General features: G+C 35.8%; 1 protein-coding gene across 4 annotated transcripts in view; it reads left to right on the plus strand.

The window, feature by feature from the left end:
• Nucleotides 1–19,538, plus strand: part of Cdh8 (cadherin 8) — a 424,317-nt gene that overhangs the window by 197,483 nt on the left and 207,296 nt on the right. For all 4 annotated transcript variants that reach the window (XM_060392149.1, XM_060392148.1, XM_060392150.1 and 1 more), the window contains exon 4: nt 7,533–7,652. In XM_060392149.1, the coding sequence (XP_060248132.1) occupies nt 7,533–7,652 (120 nt within the window). The remainder of the gene's footprint in view (nt 1–7,532; nt 7,653–19,538) is intronic.

Consider the following 19,538-nt stretch of genomic DNA (forward strand, 5'->3'; position numbering starts at 1 on the left):
ATGGTATCACTTAGAGAAATGGGTAGTGATAAGAGTTAATTGTTTGCATTTCTGAGTCTTTTTTTTTTTTACCTTAATTGCACAAGGATTGTGTTATACTTTAAGTGAGAAAATAAGACGTAAAGAAATGGACTTACACAAAACCCACATAAGTGTTTGCCAGTCAAGTACGTGAATGCTTTAAAGAATTGTTCCGTAAGACTACAAAGCAATGGACTGGCTATGGCACGCTGAAAACACTGAGGACATCAGGCTTCAGCCTGTAGTAAGTGTTAATTTAAATGCCAACAAGTTATGCAGGTCATGTGAAATTATGGCTCTGCTTCTCCACAACAAACAAGCCATGTTGTCATGGAGACCACTGTACCCACGTACCTATTGTGTTGCACAGTGCTTGGGGAAATTAATAAGAAGGATGAGCCAAGGGTTTACTTTTATTAAACTAATGAGAAGAATCCCATCAGTGCTCCGACCTGTAAGGCTTGAGATCATTGTGATGTATATGAATGTTTAAGTAAGGCATGTTCAGATGATAATGTCTAAGCACCCAGTCTGGGGGTTGTTCCTACTGCACTTGGAACGGGGAGCTAGAAATTAAAATGAAAAGTTTGAAGCCGATAGAAGGAGGCCAGCGGTGCACGCCTCTTCGGATTTCAGCTATTGCAAAGGTTCTGCTTCTTTATTTTTCCACTGGCTATTGCAATGCTTATTCTCTAAGAATGTATTGCAAATGACTCCTTGCAAATGGGGTTTGTGTTCCTCTCATCATAATAGTTTTAGCTTTTCCAGTGTGCGCATTTTCACGCTGCACCAAACCTTTGTTTTCCTGCTCAGTGTGTCAGCACCAGCATTTTTCTTTCTGAATAATGTGCAGAACTGGTGTGCTGACTTGCCCATAAAAAAAGTATAGCCGAGCTAGCAGAGCTACGCTACCTAAAGCCCAACATCTTATTTTCCCGAAGGCTTTTCATCTTAGTTTGTCAGCAAACTAGAACCTCTAACCTGACAGACTAACATCTTTGATGGTTAATTTTGCTTGTAGTGTTTGCTGTCATGATTGGGAGAAAAAAATATGTAAGTTGTGCAGCTAATAGGAGGAAAGTTTCAGGCGGGACAAGATTTGGGCGATACTGCTGGCCCTCTGTTAATTAAAACCCATGCAGTGCAATATATCAGCACATTTCATTCAACTACGAATCTAAATGCAGAAAAATGGGTTTGTTAAAAACAGAAACCACCTTGGAATGGTGTGTTCATACATGACTTGATACTAGAAAGCTGGATTGAGGTGATGGGGATCATTTTTGTTGACAACAGCTGGAGAGACAACAGCTATATTATTATAATTAGGATCAGCATCCAGTTGGATTATAATAGGGGCTTTCTTGGAGAAATGGCACAGTGTCAAATTTATAGTCACTAGCTAAATGAGTCTCTTGTATCCTTGACAAAGGGACAAAAACAGTTCCAAATGAAAACACAAACAGAGAATCCTGGTTGTTATATTTCCCGGGTATTACTCAGGGTCCTATTTATCACACACCAACACTTGCTGCTTTGAAGAAACATTATCCTGCAAGGTTTTCACTTTTCAATTTGCCTCCGTGCTCTGCATTCTGCACGCATTTCCATGGAGAAGCCTAGACTGCAGCTTGACTTGAAATCTTTTCTGCTGCAAGATTAACTTCAAAGCATCCATTTTCCTTCTTCTGGGTAATCACTTGACAAATGAATCCACAAAACCTCCCCACACATCTATGGCAGTGTACAGGTGCATCAGTGGTCTTGAATCACTAAGGAGAAACATCCTCTCTGACAGAATGGACTACTACCTTTTCCTTTCCAAGTGTGTAACCTCCAGGAATGTGGATTGCTGGAAGCCAGACACCAGGCAGACATATCTTAGATGACAACGTGGGCAAAAGTTCGACATAACACTGTTGTGGTTCCCAAACCGGTAGTGCATCTTCACAGTCATGTAGGATTGGCATGATCTTGGCATGTGCCTTCTATTCCAGTAGCATCAGAAAACTTGTATTGGTAGTGTTCCTGATGCCTGGCTTTGTGCTCACGGCATTCAATACACTTCTCTTTCTGACCTAGGAGCAATTTATTCTGAAGCCAAAACTGATGTGAAATAGATTAGACAGAGGTCATGTGCTGATGAATGTGAGAGTGCATGCAGACATGTTTTTGGCAAATTTAATAATGAAATCACTTCCTTTATATGAGCTTATTGATGTATATATTTTATTTTGATTGACATGGATTCATGAATCTATTCTATAATAATCAGCTTAGAATTATTAACATATTTACTACCTTATTATATCTTTATGGTAAATACATTTAAAACATACTGCTCTACTTTGAGACGTACACACAGAACACTCAACTGAATTTCCCATCCTTGACCTTCATATTGCTACATTTATGATGTTTTTCTCTCCAAGATGCATGCAAACCTATTACTGGTAAAGTTAAGAAAAATGACTTCAAGTTAAACATTTACTACCAATGAATATTGTAAAACAATTTGTATTCAGTTTTACCTATGTACAAATAAGAATACAGTCAACCAAGGACAGTATTATTATGCAGAATTATCTAAACATATCTGCAATGTAACAATTGCTACCACGTCTGTTAATCTAGATAAGGATGCCAAACATTAGGTATGTTCAAGTGTCTGGCTAAATGCACAGAATTAAAAAAAAAATCAGAGATAAAAAATGAAAGTTATATTCTGGTTTAAGACAGTGTTACTTAAAAACAAACAAACAAACAAAAAAACCAAAACAACAACAACAAACTGTATTCTTTCATCCAGAGTTGTACATAACACTTTTAGGTCTGCCAAATAAAAATGATTGTCTTGCCTGTGAAAAAGCTGAGCCATGGAGCTTGTAGTTCATCCCATGTGCACTAGTGCAGAGACGGGAAGCTTCTCACAATGAAATGAGTTGGGATGACAATAAACAGGGAAGCAGAAGTGTTAGAGACTAGATTGGGAATAACAATCGGCCACGGACATTTCCTCACCTTCCTTTCTGTGAGAAATGGTCTGCGTGGCTCCTTTCCCCAGATGGATAGTTTTAAATAAGCTTCAGTTTGCAGACAAATCTGAACAAGAGTTTTCCTCTTCAAGGTAATCATAAGAGAAATTAATGTACCAAAGCAAAAGGAGTGAAGTTCAGTTGTGAAAAGTTCAGTCTTAACATATATTTTGAATCATGGCTTCCATCAGAATTGCCTGAGAGGATTTAATAAAATACTTCACCATTGTCTGTATCGTATCATGGTTGGGATTTAAGGTACAATTTTTGGAAGCTGGTAGACTAGCCTACAGGCATGAATATTACTCCAAAGTTTAGCATTTTTAAATTTCTGGACTACCTACAAACATCTATTTGCTTATCCCTCCAAACTACACACACACACACACACACACACACACACACACACACACACACGGAGTCTGAAATTCTGTCAGGTTAAGTGATTCTCCTGAAGATATGGAATGTGTTTCAGAACAAGTTAGACCATTTGGTATGCAGAAGTTTCCACAGTGCTCTGGTGCACAGATCTGCCCCAAAGATCTAAAAAAAATGAACTTCTTCAGAAAATAGTTGAATATATATATATACATATATATATATATATGTATGTATATATTCAACTATTTAACTATCTATTCAACATATATATATATATATATTCCTTAATTTGAGCCAAGGCAGAAGATGATTTTGATGATGACAGATATATCTTTGAGGGTTCCCTCTGTTTTCCCATGCTTTGGTAGTGACTGGACTCATTGACACAGGGTCGTATGAGAATTAAACGTGCCTAATTTAGGATATTTATGGTAAGCTCCTATCCTGTTCCTTCTCTTCACCTGCTTCTGGTGTCTGTTCTATCTGCCATTCTGAATGAGAATTAAGCATCCTCCCTAGGGTTCTCCTTGTTATTTAGCTTTCTTTTACTTCAGTGGATGGTTGTATGGTTATCCTGTATTATATGGCTAATATCCAATTATAAGTGAGAATATACCATGCATGTCTTTCTGGTTCTGGGTTACCTCTTTCAGTATGATCTTGTCTAGTTCCATTCATTTGCCTGCAAATTTCATGATTTGGTTTTGTTTTGTTTTTAGTAGCTGAGTAGTATTCCATTGTGCAAATGTACCACCATTGCTGTATCCATTCTTCAGTTTAGGGCATCTAGGTTGTATCCAGATTCTGGCTATTATAAATAAAGCTGTTATGAACATAACTGAGCAAATATTCTTGTTGTATGGTAGAGCATTTTTTAGTTATATGCCTAGGAGTGATATAGCTGGATCTTGGGGTAGCACTATACCCAATAGTCTGAGAAAGTATTAGACTGATTTCCAAAGTGGTTGTACAAGTTTACATTATCACCAGCAATGGAGGAGGGTTCCCCTTTCTCCACATCCTCTCCAGCATGTGTTGTCCCTCGAGGTTTTTATCTTCACCATTCTGATGGGTGTAAGATGGAATCTCAGAGTCATTTTTATTTTTGCATTTCCCTGATTAATAAGGACGTTGAACATTTCTTTAAATGTTTCTCTCCCTTTTGATATTCTTCTGTTGAGAATTCTCTATTTAGCTCTATATCCAATTTTTAATTGGATTATTTGGTTTGTTGGAGTTTAATTTCTTAACTTCTTTATATATTTTGGATATTAGCCATCTGTCTTATGTAGGGTTGGTAAAGATCTTTTCCTACTCTATAGCTGTCGTTTTGTTCTGTTGACCACGTCCTTTGCTTTACAGAAGCTTTTCCGTTTCATGAGGTCCCTTTTATTGATTGTTGATTTTAGAGCCTGAGCTGATGCTGTTCTGTTCAGGAAGTGTCTCCTGTGCCACAGAGATCAAGGCTCTTCCACACTGTGATGACCACTCACTTAATCATCAGATTACCATTTTAGCACATAGATATGAACAGCTTGGTCTTCATAAGGTCTTAGCAATTAGAGTGAGGGCTCTCTCTTATGTGGACTCTGTTGCCTAATTTTGAATCACTTAACCCAGCTGTACTACCTTGTTGAGCCTCAGAGGAAGAGGATGTGCTTAGACCTAATGTTACTTGATATGCCAGGATGGGTTTGTATGTGGATGTGTGTCCCCTTTTCTGAGGGGAAGAGGAGGGTAAAAGCAGAAATAGAATGGGAGGGTGGGTCCAGGAGTAGAGGATGTAGGGAGCTATGATAGAGATGTAAAGCGAATAAATTTTAAAAAGAAAAGGAAGTTGAAAGGAGTGTACATTTTTTTTGTCATCTTGCCCTAGAGGTCTTAATTGGAAGACTGCTGTAACTTCAAAATTGGTCTGTTTTCCAGTTAATCTGGCCACACTGAGAGCAGAAATGGCCACATAAGGAACTGACCTATACCTGAAAGGCCAATTCTACAGGCGTATAATACATGTTTTTCAAATGCTCTGTATAGTTTTATCCTTGCTTGAATCTCTAGCTGCCCTTTGGGTCATCTCATCTAAAATTGTCTTGGTGCTCTAGCTCCTTATCTTCCCCTTGTTTAGAAGTCTATCCTCCAATTGTCCCTAAGTCCATGTAATATTCAAGTAATTGTCTTTGTTCTTTCACATATTCATCTTCAACAGCAACATTGATAGGTAATGAGGAAAAGTGAGTCTTGGTTCACACACACACCTCAACACACACACACATACACCAAAATGAAGTGCTCCCAAATGTGTGGTGGAATGACTTATATATGTGGAATTCAAAGCAAGCTGTTGCACTGTATTCTTTAAAACCTATAAAATATCATTCTGAGTATAAATTTATATTTTTTACAATCATCAACTGCTCAAGAAATAGGATTACATTTTTTTTTCTCTGAACAGTAACTGCAATTGAAAGCATCTGCCTCAGCAGTTACCTGCATTTTACACACCCTCACACACAAAAATAAATAAATAAAAAATAAAAAGAAGGCATCTCAAAAACATTTTTGATTGATAAGATATTTTAAGAACTAAATCCTCGTTCAATCACAACAAAGATATACTACTCAGATGCACCCTGAATCTCCTTCAGGATGAAAACCCTTTTCCCCGATTTGCTGGGAGCATTAGCAATTGACAGTGCAATGCTGATAAGCGCTGACACTACTTTGTGGTTGCCCTAAACCAAACACAGCTGTTTGGCCCAAGGCCAAAGTCCAGGGGCCATCTCATTTACCATTTCTCAAGTTGTACAGTATGAACGTCTCTGTGACCACTCTGGCTCTCAAACCCTGCTTCATACCCTCATATGATCTACTACAGCCATTTTTTTTTTTTTTTTTTGTGGTTTCATGGCAGCTTATATACTCCTGCTAAGTTTTGTTTCCTTGACTGACCTCCAAAGGTTGACACCCTCAGGTACAAATTCTGCAAGTTATCTTTTATATACATGTTTTCTTTGAATGGTCTGTGGCACTAGCACTTTTAAATAAATCACCAGGTGATATATTCTTTCATTTAGCCGCTTGATTAATAAACATGTTGAGTAACTACTCTGTGAATGGTTTTTAACAGAGGTCTGCCCTCATCTCTGATTCTAATCACACCAGGCCCCCATTGGTCTCCACTGCTTCTAAAGTCACAAGACTATCCCATGATCATTTTTGCCTTTACTTATGCTTGAGTTCTTTCTTGGGATTTCTGTGCACTTGCCTGTGCCAAACTTGACATTTCTTTAATATTTAGTTTCAGAGAAATCTGTCTTAGAAGCATGTTCATGACCATTCTGTTTGTGCTAGACCAGAAGTGGCACACATGGTTGCTGCCCTTGTATCCACCTGAGTTGCTGAGTCAATTTGTCTGTTTTCTTTTCTTTCTTACCACCACAAAGCTCTAAGCTTCTTTAGTACAGGGATTTTGTATTAGCATATATACTACCATTCAGGCAAGCTCTGTGTAGGCTGCTGTTACAAACCCTGAAGATTAATGTGAGAAGAGGTTTTCATTCTGTTATCCATGGGTCTAATTACCTGAGCTGATTAATTGGTGGTTCCTATCTTATTTTATATTCTGAGGAATTAAATATGATGGAATAAAATATTCCTCTGATATCTATGTGCTGCTTTTTACAGCAGTCAACGTTTAACGGTACGTTCAGGTGTACTTTCGCCAAACTCAAGTGCTACATGCTGTATTATATTATTAACCTTTTGTTTCATATTTCTTTGATATGATTCCTTTGCACATTCCTTAATCTCACACGAGTCTAATAGATATCCCTAAGATGGAAACTACAAAGGCGTCTTAAATAATAGAAGCTAAAGCTGGTATCTTAATCCATTGTTCCACCCTAGCAGTACTGTTTCTTATAATACTGGCCTGTTTTTAAAGTTCTGACAAAGCAGTTTACTTCCGTCTTTTGAGGGATTTCTTTATCATCTATGGGCTCATGTGTTATATACTTGACAAAAATTTAGCACCTGGCAAAGAATTTGCTATTTCTTACCATTTTCACTCTTTTTTTTTCTTCTTCTTTAAATTAGGTACCTCTGTCACTAACGTAACAGCCACCGATGCTGACGACCCTGTTTACGGAAACAGTGCTAAGTTGGTTTACAGTATCTTGGAAGGACAGCCGTATTTTTCCATTGAGCCTGAAACAGGTTTGTGGCTTACATTTTAAATTCTATTTAATGTGTTTTGCTTCTGGGAAACATTTAAGATCTGGTTTATGAAATGTTCTGGCTAAATATTCCACTGCCTCTACCAATAATATTTGACTGCACACTGTGAGGCACACGGTTAGTCTGCAATCACTGATGCTGATTAAAATGAATTACAGAACCTCGGTTGGCCATCACCATTTAAACAGATGGTCCAATACTGTTTCTCATCCTGGACTAAAGGAAGGAAATGTGTTCACGTGAGGCAAGTTTAATATTGTATTTAAGTATAGATTAAGTAACTTATTAGTTTTGTGTTGAGTGACAAGTCACTTTCTAGGTTTCAGTTTGTCCATTTATAAAGTGGGGAAGGATCCTGCCTTTGTGTAATTATTAGCGGCACAATGACCACTCAACACATTGTTATATCTCCATCATAACATTTATCACAGGAGTCCTTTCTTGATGTCTTCAGCATTTGAGTTTTCATAAAGACATTTCTATGGACTAAGTCAAACTCAGTTAATATTACCAGGACTTATTGGGCAGATATTTTAAAGTAAGTTCCTCAGAAAACAAATTAAAAAGTAAACACATATAGATATTGACTTGTCTTAAAATGAGACAAAATATAAAAGAGTCTCATTGGACAATACATTGATAAATGATGGCATTCATTTTTAAATGTTTTAACATAGCCTAAAATTAAATTTATTTGACAGGCTATACTAAGTCATGGGGTTTTATTATAGCATACATAACATTATTATATTTTATTGATGTCAAAGGTGTTAAGAACAATTGTTAATAAAAACACGTTCTAGTATATATATATATCTGTATTCTCCATCCTGTGGTTTCTGCCTTCACTTTGCAGTTCAGAGGCATTCAAACTACCTGTGTTATTTTTTATTTGGTTCAGAAATTTTCAACACTACTGAGAGAAATTCCATGACTTGCCATTATGTCAGTCATTAATACAATTAAAAATTAAATTGTTCTTTGTGCTTTTCAAAATAAATTCAAAGAGCAAACTATGCATCAAAACTAAGAGGTTCACTTACATGTAAGTAGGTCACAGCTACAGCAGTAAGCCTAAGTTTGGAAACAGGAAAGCCCTGTAAAGTGCATTAACTTAGGGCTGTGATTGGATTGTTCCCCCAGTGAAGAAGGAAGTCTATCATAAACTTATGTCGTTTGAACTTTTAAATGACTCTGGATAAGTCAGATGAAACCATCATTTAAAGAAAAGGGGAATCTAAACATTTCCTGCAATCCTACAACCATGTCAAATGTCTAGCTCTTACTCCTACATTCTTAGTTTCACAGGTATTGTGTCAATACTCAATGTTTTGAACTCTTCACGCCACCCCTCACACTGTCTGCTTTTTTTTTCTTACCACCCTCCCTTCTTCCTTCCTTCTCTTTCTTTCTTCTTTTCTTTATTTTTCTTAATTGTACAAAGTCTCACCTAGCTCAGGCTCACTACCAAGACCCTAGATTTGAGTGCTGTCCTTGAATATCTAATCTTTTTGCCCTCACTTCCCAAGTACTAGAATTCCTGGCATGAACCAACACTATAACCAGCTACCTTGAAGTTCAGTTGTGATAGGGTACAGTTTTGTTGGAAGGCTTCCATAAAAGACAAACATATTGGTTGGAAAATGTAGTACAATATTGTCTTATTCTGTTTTTTAACTCTTGTTCACCTGGACTTTTTATACACAGGCTAGTATTTGCTTTCAAGTGTCTCACGTTTTATTTCAGAAGACATGGTTTCTTTCCCAATATAAATATAGTAAGAAAAGTGATGCTTTTTTAAGTATTTTATATCTGATGAATAAATTGTTGTTTGGTGTACATAACTAAAGCTCCCTAATACAGTAAACATTTTAAGGATATATATATATATATATATATATATATACATATACATATATATACATATATATATATATTGCCTAATTAAATACTTTCAACTATATTCATTATTTTGATTTTCAGCCAGTGTAATAGAGATCCATATCAGCACATTCACTTAAGCTTTGTTGTTTGTAGTTTGCTGGTATAAAATTGTGTGATATGTATTTTCATAAGTTAATTCTGTTCTCAGTTTGAATAATGGTCTGCAGAGAAATGATACTCTAGCAATTCACACAGTAGTTGGTAAGAAAATATTGGGTAGATAAGAGTGACAGTTTTATCTAAAGAAGTTACAATGAAATTGATTCAAAATTCAATAATAAATAAAGAATAAATGTAAAATATATGCTTAGAATAGAAAAGCACCTGTAAATTATATTGATTAAGGTGTCGATAAGAAAGAATCCCTCCTCAGTCAACAAGGAATCTTGCTATAAATGTTATCTAATTATGCATGGCCTTGGAAAAGTGACTTCAGAGTGAAATTTATACATGTCTTTGTAAATTCTTGAATTATTGCACTTGAATATGTTCAGCTGAAAGGAAAAAGTGGTTACTGTTCCCTGGGAATCTAATTCTTATTGTTTCTTTAAAACTTTTGCCCTCATTTGGTTTTTCAAAAAAGAAACTGATAAAAGAGATTGAGAGTGGAAGAGACAGATTATGTACAAATAGATAAAATAAATACTATTGGAAAATTGCAATTTTAATTTTATCCACATGGAAATTGTGTCAAGGTTCCTAGAATCAATAGAATGAATAGGTGCATTAAGGTGGGATTGGAAATTATTAGATTGACTTAAAGGACACAGTTCAGGGATACACCAATAGCTGCTGACTTCTGGGGAAGTCTGAGGACCTGTGGCTGGTCAATCCACAATTCCAAGAACTAAGCAGTCCCATCTGGCTTTGAGGGCCTAGATAGTTCCAGGAGAGATATTTGTCAGTATTAGTATTAGTATTAGTATTAGTCAGTATTGAGTAGCAATGGTTCCAGATGCAAAGAGAATGACAGCAGCTGTAGGAGCAGTAGCAAGATGACAACAGGTTTGATGAACTTGTCTACACAACTTGAATGCAAAAAGGTGAAAAACAAATTTTTCACTAGTAAGTACTGCCTACATTTAGTGTATCTCTTCTAACTTTAGTTAAACTTATCAAGAGAAATTCCTCACTGTTTTGTCAGGGGCTTGTCTGTAACTTGAGGCCAAAGCAAGGTAGCATGGAAACTAAAATGAATCTTCATCCAATTTAAATACCTTTGGTGGTGACCAGAGGATAAGGATTATTTGGAAATTCTGAGAAATAGACAATGATATGAAGTTAAGAATGCAAGTTGCTTAATGAAGGTTCATGACTGAAAGATCCAACTCATCAGGAAACCAAATTGGCAAGGAAGTTCTTCATCTCAGATTCCCATCAGTTAGAAAAGGGGGAACAGAAATGAACCAAGAATAGGCAAGGTAGTTCTCACTTCATTTTAGATGAATCCTTAGTGATCCTTGGAGTGTTTGAGGTTCCTCATATTGCAAATGAGCGATAGATTTTTATGTGTCTAGAAAGTTTTGTGCTATAACAGAAAAGTCCTTTCTTAAGAAACCAGTGAACACGATGGTAAGAGTAGTAAGATGAAACCGGAGAATTATCAATGTATCAAAACCATCAAGAATATTCTCAAACTTTGACCCACATTTAAAATTCTAGATATAGTAATGAAATTTTCAGGAATGAACAGAAACGTCTTACATATGAAGGTATTTGTCATAGCTAGCTTTAGGTGTCATCTTGACACATTCAGAAAGAGGAAAGAAATATCAGTTGAAGAATTTCCTCTATCAAATGGCATATAGACATATCTTTGGGGTGTTTCCTTGACAGTGGATTGACATAGGAGGACAAAACTCACTGCAAGTAGTAGCAGGTGGGACTTAGCTGTATAAGAAAGGAAGATGATCATGAGGTGGGAATCAGGTCAATAAGCAGTATTCAGCCACATTTTCTGCTTTAGTTATGACTCTAATATCCTGAATTCTTGCTTTGTGATGGCTTCTAATCTGGGAATTATAAAATAAAATAAACCCTTTCTTCTCCAAGTTTCTATCGTTTGATATTCTAACACAGCATCAGAAAACCAAACTAAAACAGCATTCTCTCAAAGAGATGTCTCTGCACTTACATTGTCTGTCAAAGATTTCAGAAAGTGACCCAGCACAATTCAGTAATATAAACATTATCAGTTAGACGGGGTCAGACTCTTTCATTTTTCATAAGGACCTTCTCATGCCAGCAAGGGACAGACATGCAGACAAAGTGAATAAATATTAGACAGAGAACCACTCACTCAACAGGCTGTGCAATGCAGCTATGTGCAAGATCTTTATGAAAAGTAGATTGTTGCTGGAGCACAGTCAGCAAATTCTTGGTGTGAAAACATTTTCAATAGGTTTAGAAATTCCAAAGCATAAGAGACAATAAACAACCTTTATCTTGTTTTGTCATCACATGAATATTAAGAACGGAACTTTTGGTTTTTGGAACAGATAAATTCTGCTTTCCAGTGGTTATTAAAGTCTCACATTATGGAATTATGTTCTGTTGTCATAACTATTTACTGCCTCAGGAAGGTCCTGTCACTTATCTCAGGTATCAGAACCACCAGGAGACACAATTCTTTTTTTTTTTTTTTAATTTCTTGTGCGACCTTAACTAAATCAGCAATTATTGTGTCTATCAACTTCTTACATTTTAAATAATTTCTTATACTAGAAGGCCAAGATTGAGATAAATGAGTCTTCTCTGTTGTATGGGTTTATGTGTCCATAGGGCTAGAACATTGCACCTAAATACAATTCGATTATTATTTGAGAGAGAATGGGAGAGAGAGAGTTACCACAGAAAGTGTAACTGGATCATAAAAAATAGAGAAAAATAGAGAAGTCAGAGGATATATATTAGGGTTTATAGTGTTCAAACATTCAAATATTATTTTTTTCTTAAATATTTCACAAAACAACCACTTTTAATGTCAATCATATCTTGTTTGCTATTCATTTAGAATTAGTAACATTTTTGTCATTTCCAAAGGTATGCCTTCAATGTCTAGGTCATTTATCATTATTTCTCCTTTAAATTAAAAAAAAAAAAAACAATGAAAAACTTAAAATCACAGTAAATTTTTGTTCAATCAAGTTCTATTATAGAATATAGAAAAGTTTAATGAAAAAAAGGAATTATTTTTTGAAGAGATTGAAAGAATAATTCTCCTGATTTTTATTTTATTAATATGCATTATATACATAGATCACATATTAATGCCATATCTTTTTAATAAGAATAAATAATCAATCAACTGAAATCTTTAAAAATTTATATATATTTTTTAAATTTTTATTTTTATTAATGACAGTTTATTCATTTTGTATGCCCCCTGTAGCTTCCTCCCTTCTCCTCTCCCAATTTCATCCTCCCTCCCTCGTCTCCACCCATGTCCCTTGCCAAGTCCACTGATAGGGGAGGTTTTCCTCGCAGGAAGGAATTCTTGTTAACATATCTTCCTCTTCCTGAGGTCACTGCAATCTTTGTGTCAGTTTTTCTAGCAATAATGATAGTGTAAACAATGCAGAGAAACTCAGTGCATTTTTTGACATTCTATATTTGACTGAATTTATTTTTCCTTTTACTGAAAATGGATTTTTCTCATATTATATATCCTGAGAAGGGTTTTCCCTCCCTCCACGCTTCCCAGTTCCTCCGTACCTCCCTTCCATCTAGATCCAATTCTCTGTCTGCATGTTAGACAATGTTGCCAGTGGAAATGCCTAAACCTTTATTTTGCACATGATGAGAGGGCTTACAAAGATTGTTAACAATCTCTGCAACTTCAGATGAAGACATTCTGTCCAATAGTTAGGACAGAAAAAATAAAAACGTGAGTATTAACAGCCATTCCTTAATTGAACATTTATTACGTATTTTACATGGTGCTGCATGCATCCACTTACCTCATCAAATATATGTTTATTTATTTCACACATTGTGTTTGATAAAGGTACTAACAGCATTTGAGTGTCACCAAAGACAGATCAGTGAGACTTCATTGCATTCCTTGATCAAGGTGTTTGAAGCTATATCAAAAGTGAATTTGTGTGATTCTGCACCCATTTTTTTGAATTTTCTTAAGCCACCACTTGAAACTCATGGTGTATCTCATATTAGGGAAGGTCTTTGACTTGGAAAGGGACCTACTAAAAGTGAAAATAGGCCAAGGTTTTCTCTATAAGTAAGCATAGGTGAAAGACAGTGTAAGTGTTGGACAAGAAGTGAGTGGAAGCAATTGTAAAATGCACCATCATTTTTGTGAATAGCTTTTATTATGGTACTTCAAAAGGCTCAAAATAGCTTATTTGTAGTCTAAAAATATTGCCTTTTTTTTCTTTTCTCTCTCCACCACCCTCAATACCATATGTTTGCTTATAACATTTTGGGCACAGACAAGGAGAAACGTAGCATTTCTTTCAAAAGCTCTAATTTGAGGCCAGCAGTGAGAAAACAGTTGCAGTGCACCCTGAGTGACTGAAGACGGACGTGTAAATGAAATGCTGGGCAAGTAAATAGTAAATGCTTAATTATCTGGGGAAACTGGGGTGAAGTTTCAGGACAGTGCAAGCTTTGCTCCAGGCAAGCTAGAGTATGAAAAATGACCTGCTTAAAAATAAACCAACTTAATTCATTGACTTTTTTTTTTTCCTTGAAACTAAGACCATCTTTCTTCATTGGATACAAATAACATTTGTCTCAGTGGAACCTGTAAAAAGGAGCAAAGAAAAAAAATACTCCTCTGGGGGGAAAACCATGTAATGAATGGTTCTCTTTTAGAAAAATCAAGATAATAATGGAGTCTTCATGGAATGCCGTAACAGAGTCAAAGTGATAAATTACAAACACAGGGGGCACAGGGTCTCTTTCTTAATCAGGACTGCATAGGTTAACATGGCTACAGGATTAGCTTCGCGTGTGTCTTCGAGAAAGAGTATTCAGAGATTTTCAAGCAGGCTACACTTGATTATGTGTAAAGGGCTAGGAATGCATTCATAGTTCTTAGTAATTTATATTTATTCAACCTCCATATGCTGAATCATGCTCTAGGCACTCAGGGTGAGGGACTGTGCATAACAAATACCGAATATACATTAAATTTATATAATATAATTAGAAAATATTAAATTAGAATATATCTTATAAAGCAGATTACACAACCCATGCACACTTGAACCCAGGGAGTGAGCATTATAGAGGAATGAAGTAGGTTCCTACCTATGGAAACTTGTATAGAAGAAGAAAAACGGTGTTTTCTTAAAGTTCCCAGAGGAAGAGTTTGATCTGATGTCAATGTAACTGGTGGTCAACTTGGGCTTAGGAAAACTGCTAATAATGTCTTGCACTATTCAGCTGGTGTTATGATATGATGCAAACCTGAATCTCAGTGTTCAGGACGGGGAGTGACCAAGACTGTGTTTCAGGCCACAAAGGCTACACAGCACCCGGTCTGCATCTCTCCAAAAAGTATTTTAAGTAATCGATCTATATTGTCAACTGTGACTAGAGAAAATGACAATTGTGTTTCAAATATTAATATAGTTACTATCAAAGACATTTACGTATAAGGCATAAAATAAGACACAAAAATCTTAACATGGAAAGGAGAAGATAAAATGGAAAGGAGGAGAAGAGGAAGAAGTGGAGGAAGACAGGGAGAGGAAGAAAGGTAGGGAGGAAGAGAGGGTGTAGTGATAAATTTTAGGGGGTGAGTACATGCCCAGTGTAACTGGTGCCCTGGAATCAATCCCTCCATACAGAAAATATGTAAGATTGTCTTCTTAAGTCCCTCATGGTATCAGATTTTCATTGTAAGAGACTTTTCCATGGAAAATAAAAAGGATTAGAATTCTGAAGTTTCAACATTTTTATCAGTTTATATATATGTATAAGTATGTTTTTTTATAGATTTTGTGCTGAGATATCTCATCTTATTAATGAGGATTATTGTATATATCAATGAGGTTCAACATTTTTCCATCCATGTATATGCCATGCCTTAATCAAAAACAATTTAAAGTATATGGGTAGTAATAGTGATTTCTAGCCATTCATAATTTTTAAAAATACACTGTTAAGGTTTTCTTTATAGATTAAGAATAACTTTAGTTTTGCTCTTTATAAATTTTTTCCTTTTTTTCTGCTTAGTCAGAAAGTAAAAAATAGTTTAATTAAAACTCTAGCTTCTTAAATCCTTATTTTAATTATTATTTTTTTAAATTCTTTATTAATTACATTTTATTCACTTTGTATCCCCCCTGTGGTTCCCTCCCTCCTCCTGTCCCAATCCCTCCCTTTCTCCACCTTCTACATGCATGCCCCTTCCTAAGTCCACTGATAGGGGAGGACTTCTTTTACTTCCTTCTGACCCTACTCAATTAAGTCACATCAGCAGTGGATACATTGTCTTCTTCTGTGGCCTGGTAATGCTGCTTCCCCCTCAGGGGGAGGTGATCAAAGAGCAGACCAATCAGTTCATGTCAGAGACAGTCCCTGTTCTTATTACAATGGAACCCACTTGGATACTGAACTGCCATGGGCTACATCTGTGCAGGGGTCTTAGGTTATCTCCATGCATTGTACTTGGTTGGAGTATCAGTCTCAGGAAAGTCCATTATGCTCAGATTTTTTGGTTCTGTTGCTCTCCTTGTGGAGTCCATATAATATAGGATAAACCTACTAAAATCTATACACCTAAAGAAACTAATCAAGAGGAAGGACTCTTGCTAAAATGTTCAATTCCTATCCAGAAAGGCAAAGAGGTTTTTTTTTGTTTTTGTTTTTGTTTTTTCTATTTGACTTGTTGAAATGAGACAATAAGTGCAAATTTCTATCTCTTTTGTGATAGAAAATTTCCACAATCAGGAGCACAGTGCTTTACATGTGGCAGAAAACTGGAGAAACATTAACAAATATGAAACACTGCTTCTCTCAAAGCCCTGAAGATTGGAGTTAAAATCTAAGCAGAAGTGGCATGGAGAGCAGGAAAACTGTCACCCAAAATTATTTGAAATTATTGGCTTCTTCCCCGTTATCTAGCACTATCCGAACCCATTTCAAATTTTCTGATCACACCAATGCTATGTTTTAAGGTGGTGGCCCACAGAGGAAAAGGGATAGGGATACCCACTTTCTTCACATGTGAAGATTCTTCTGAGCCTCCTGAAGGGTTCCTCAAGAGAGGTAGTGGTTGTTGTTAACTCTGGTTCACCCACAAGGTCAGCACTCAAGAGGCTTTTTTTTTTTAAGGAAACAAAAATGGAATCCCCATCCCTGAGAAGAGCTCCTTATGGCCTTCCTTCTTTCTCTTATTGGTCCTACTTTATTTCTATATGTTTTTACGAAAGAAAACAGAGAGGGGGCAACCCTTCCAAACATTCATGTTTAGAGCATTCATAAAGAAGAAGAGATTCATTTTTATGTCTGATTCCATGCTTGATCTAGAAAAGTCTTTGGAGAAAGGGAGTGGTTACTCAAAGGTTACATATTGAAGATATGAAACTCAGAAGTGGACACCAGATACAACTTTTGTGAACAAGTATGTGCTGGTTGTCTGTGTCAAGGTTTGCATTCTTGCTTAACCCCTATGCTAGATAAAGTAGCTATTTAAAAAATATAACATTCAAGATAAGATTGTAAAAATTCTTGAGATTAAGTGGTGTGGCTGCAGAGGTATAGGTGACAAACGCACATGACATATAGTTTATAGTCAATATGCATTTGACAAATTGATGAATGCATAGTGATATGTATGTAGTGAGAACCTAGAGTGATTAACTTTAACAATACTGAAATTTAAACCTCCCTGAGTTGTTTGGAATCCTAAATTTGATAATGGTGATGAAGAGGACATAAGTTAATTTCTAATAAGACTCTCCTCAAGATTTTCAGATCTGAAAGCACAGTGAAAGCCATTTCTTTCCAGCTTTGCTGGTGATTAAATCTTCCTCTGTGTAAGCAAGAAAGCTGGGTGCTTATGTAAATATAGATGCAGTTATCTATGTTCATGTTTGGTGTTTTCTTTTTGAGACAAAGTAAATAAGTAAATCCTGTGATCACATTAACTGTCTAAAATTATAAAACACAACAACAAAATCTCTAAGCACGTTGACCTATTACATTTATTTGGATGTGATGCAATCAGCATGACTCTCTGGTACCTACATTTTTTTAATTAAATTTTTATTCTTTATATTAATTACAGTTTATTCACTTTGTATAACAGCTGGTACTTACATTTTAAAGGAACTGATTGTTAAGTTCAGAAGGAGCTATCCAGTGCTGAACATAGCTGCAGTATAGGAAGACATTTTGGGACAACTCTTTGGATATGGGTGGTGAAGACAAAGGCTGTGGAACACACAGAGCCCTCAGCCACCTACTCTTTACTGCCACAGTGGAAGACATTGGGATGTGCCTGGAGGGAAGTGAAAACAAATACATATTTCTGGTTAATATTCATCCAATAACAGCATATTGGATAGGATCAGGATTTTTTTTCCAGATTACTGTCTCAAGTTCTTAAAAAGATTGTATTGGTTTTATGTATCTATTATGACATTCATTTTCCCCTTTAAAATCTATCCCAGTTTCATATGAATGAATTTGAAATGATTTTCTGAACGGTCAGACTTATTTTCATATATTTTAAAGTGAAAGTTGTTTAGTTAAGAATTTTCAAAGACCAACTCATTTCCACAAGACACAAATCCGTGAAAATTCTTATACATCTGAAATGTGCATGTTGTGCTGACAAGATAGCTTAATGGGGGATCATTTTCCTGGAAACCTTAAGGACTGCACATTATCCATGGCACTACCTCAAAAGAGAGAAAGAGAGAGAGAGAGAGAGAGAGAGAGAGAGAGAGAGAGAGAGAGAGAGTATATAGGTAGGAATAGATGTAGCAACAGATACAGATCAATGTCAACTGTGGGTTTAAATATTACAGTTCCTTACCCCTGGCTTCTATTGCCTCATTCTGTATCTTTAGAACTTAAGACTAAGTTAAATCACATCTTCAGAAATGCTTTGCCAACAATAACCATTTTCTATTGTGGCAAAGGTGACTTCAGATAAAACTTCCAACAGGAAGGATTATTAATAGTTCAAATTAAAAAATATTTTATACACACATAATTATTGGAAGTTTGGGGAAAGAATTTAACAATAAAAAAAATTTCCTTAAAGTCTTAGTTATACTTCAAGTTATTCCAAGTCCTCAGTAGGGATCAATTAAAAAGGTCAAAGAAGCAGCAATGGGGTAATTACTCTGTTTCCTTATACATTCAAACTTCAGAAATACCCACATAACTCTATCTCTTGGGTAAAACACTAGAGACTAACACCTCTCTTTCTGAGAATGATTCTTGAAATACATGCGTATCAATAAATGTTTTTATGGTATGAAGAGCCATCCTACTATGTTTGTCTCCATATATCATATCCTGCCTCTCAGTTATGGAGCTCTCTTACAGAAATCAAAAACACCTGACTACAAATGGTCTATGCAGAGTCAGCTGGGTCCACCTGTATAAGTTAAAACAAAAACAGCCCAGATATGTTCATAGGACAATCTGACCTAGGCAAGTCATCAACTGATGATTTCGTCTCAGATGTGGCAAATTGAAAGTTAAGACTCACTCTGGCATTGTAAAAATAATTAAATAATAATAATAATAATAATAATAATAAAAAATTATAATTGAAAAAAGCAATACAATTTAACTATTAGATGCAATACTAATAACCCTTCCATAGCATCCAATTAGTCGGCATGTTTGCCTAAATGTGGCATGGACTATATTCTCCCAGAACCATAAGTCCATATTTTCTGGGTAATTTAAATAAGGGCTTTTAATTGTACTGGT

The sequence above is a fragment of the Meriones unguiculatus genome, chromosome 10 (genome assembly GCF_030254825.1).
Source record: "Meriones unguiculatus strain TT.TT164.6M chromosome 10, Bangor_MerUng_6.1, whole genome shotgun sequence".
NCBI classification, from domain to species: Eukaryota; Metazoa; Chordata; class Mammalia; order Rodentia; family Muridae; genus Meriones; species Meriones unguiculatus.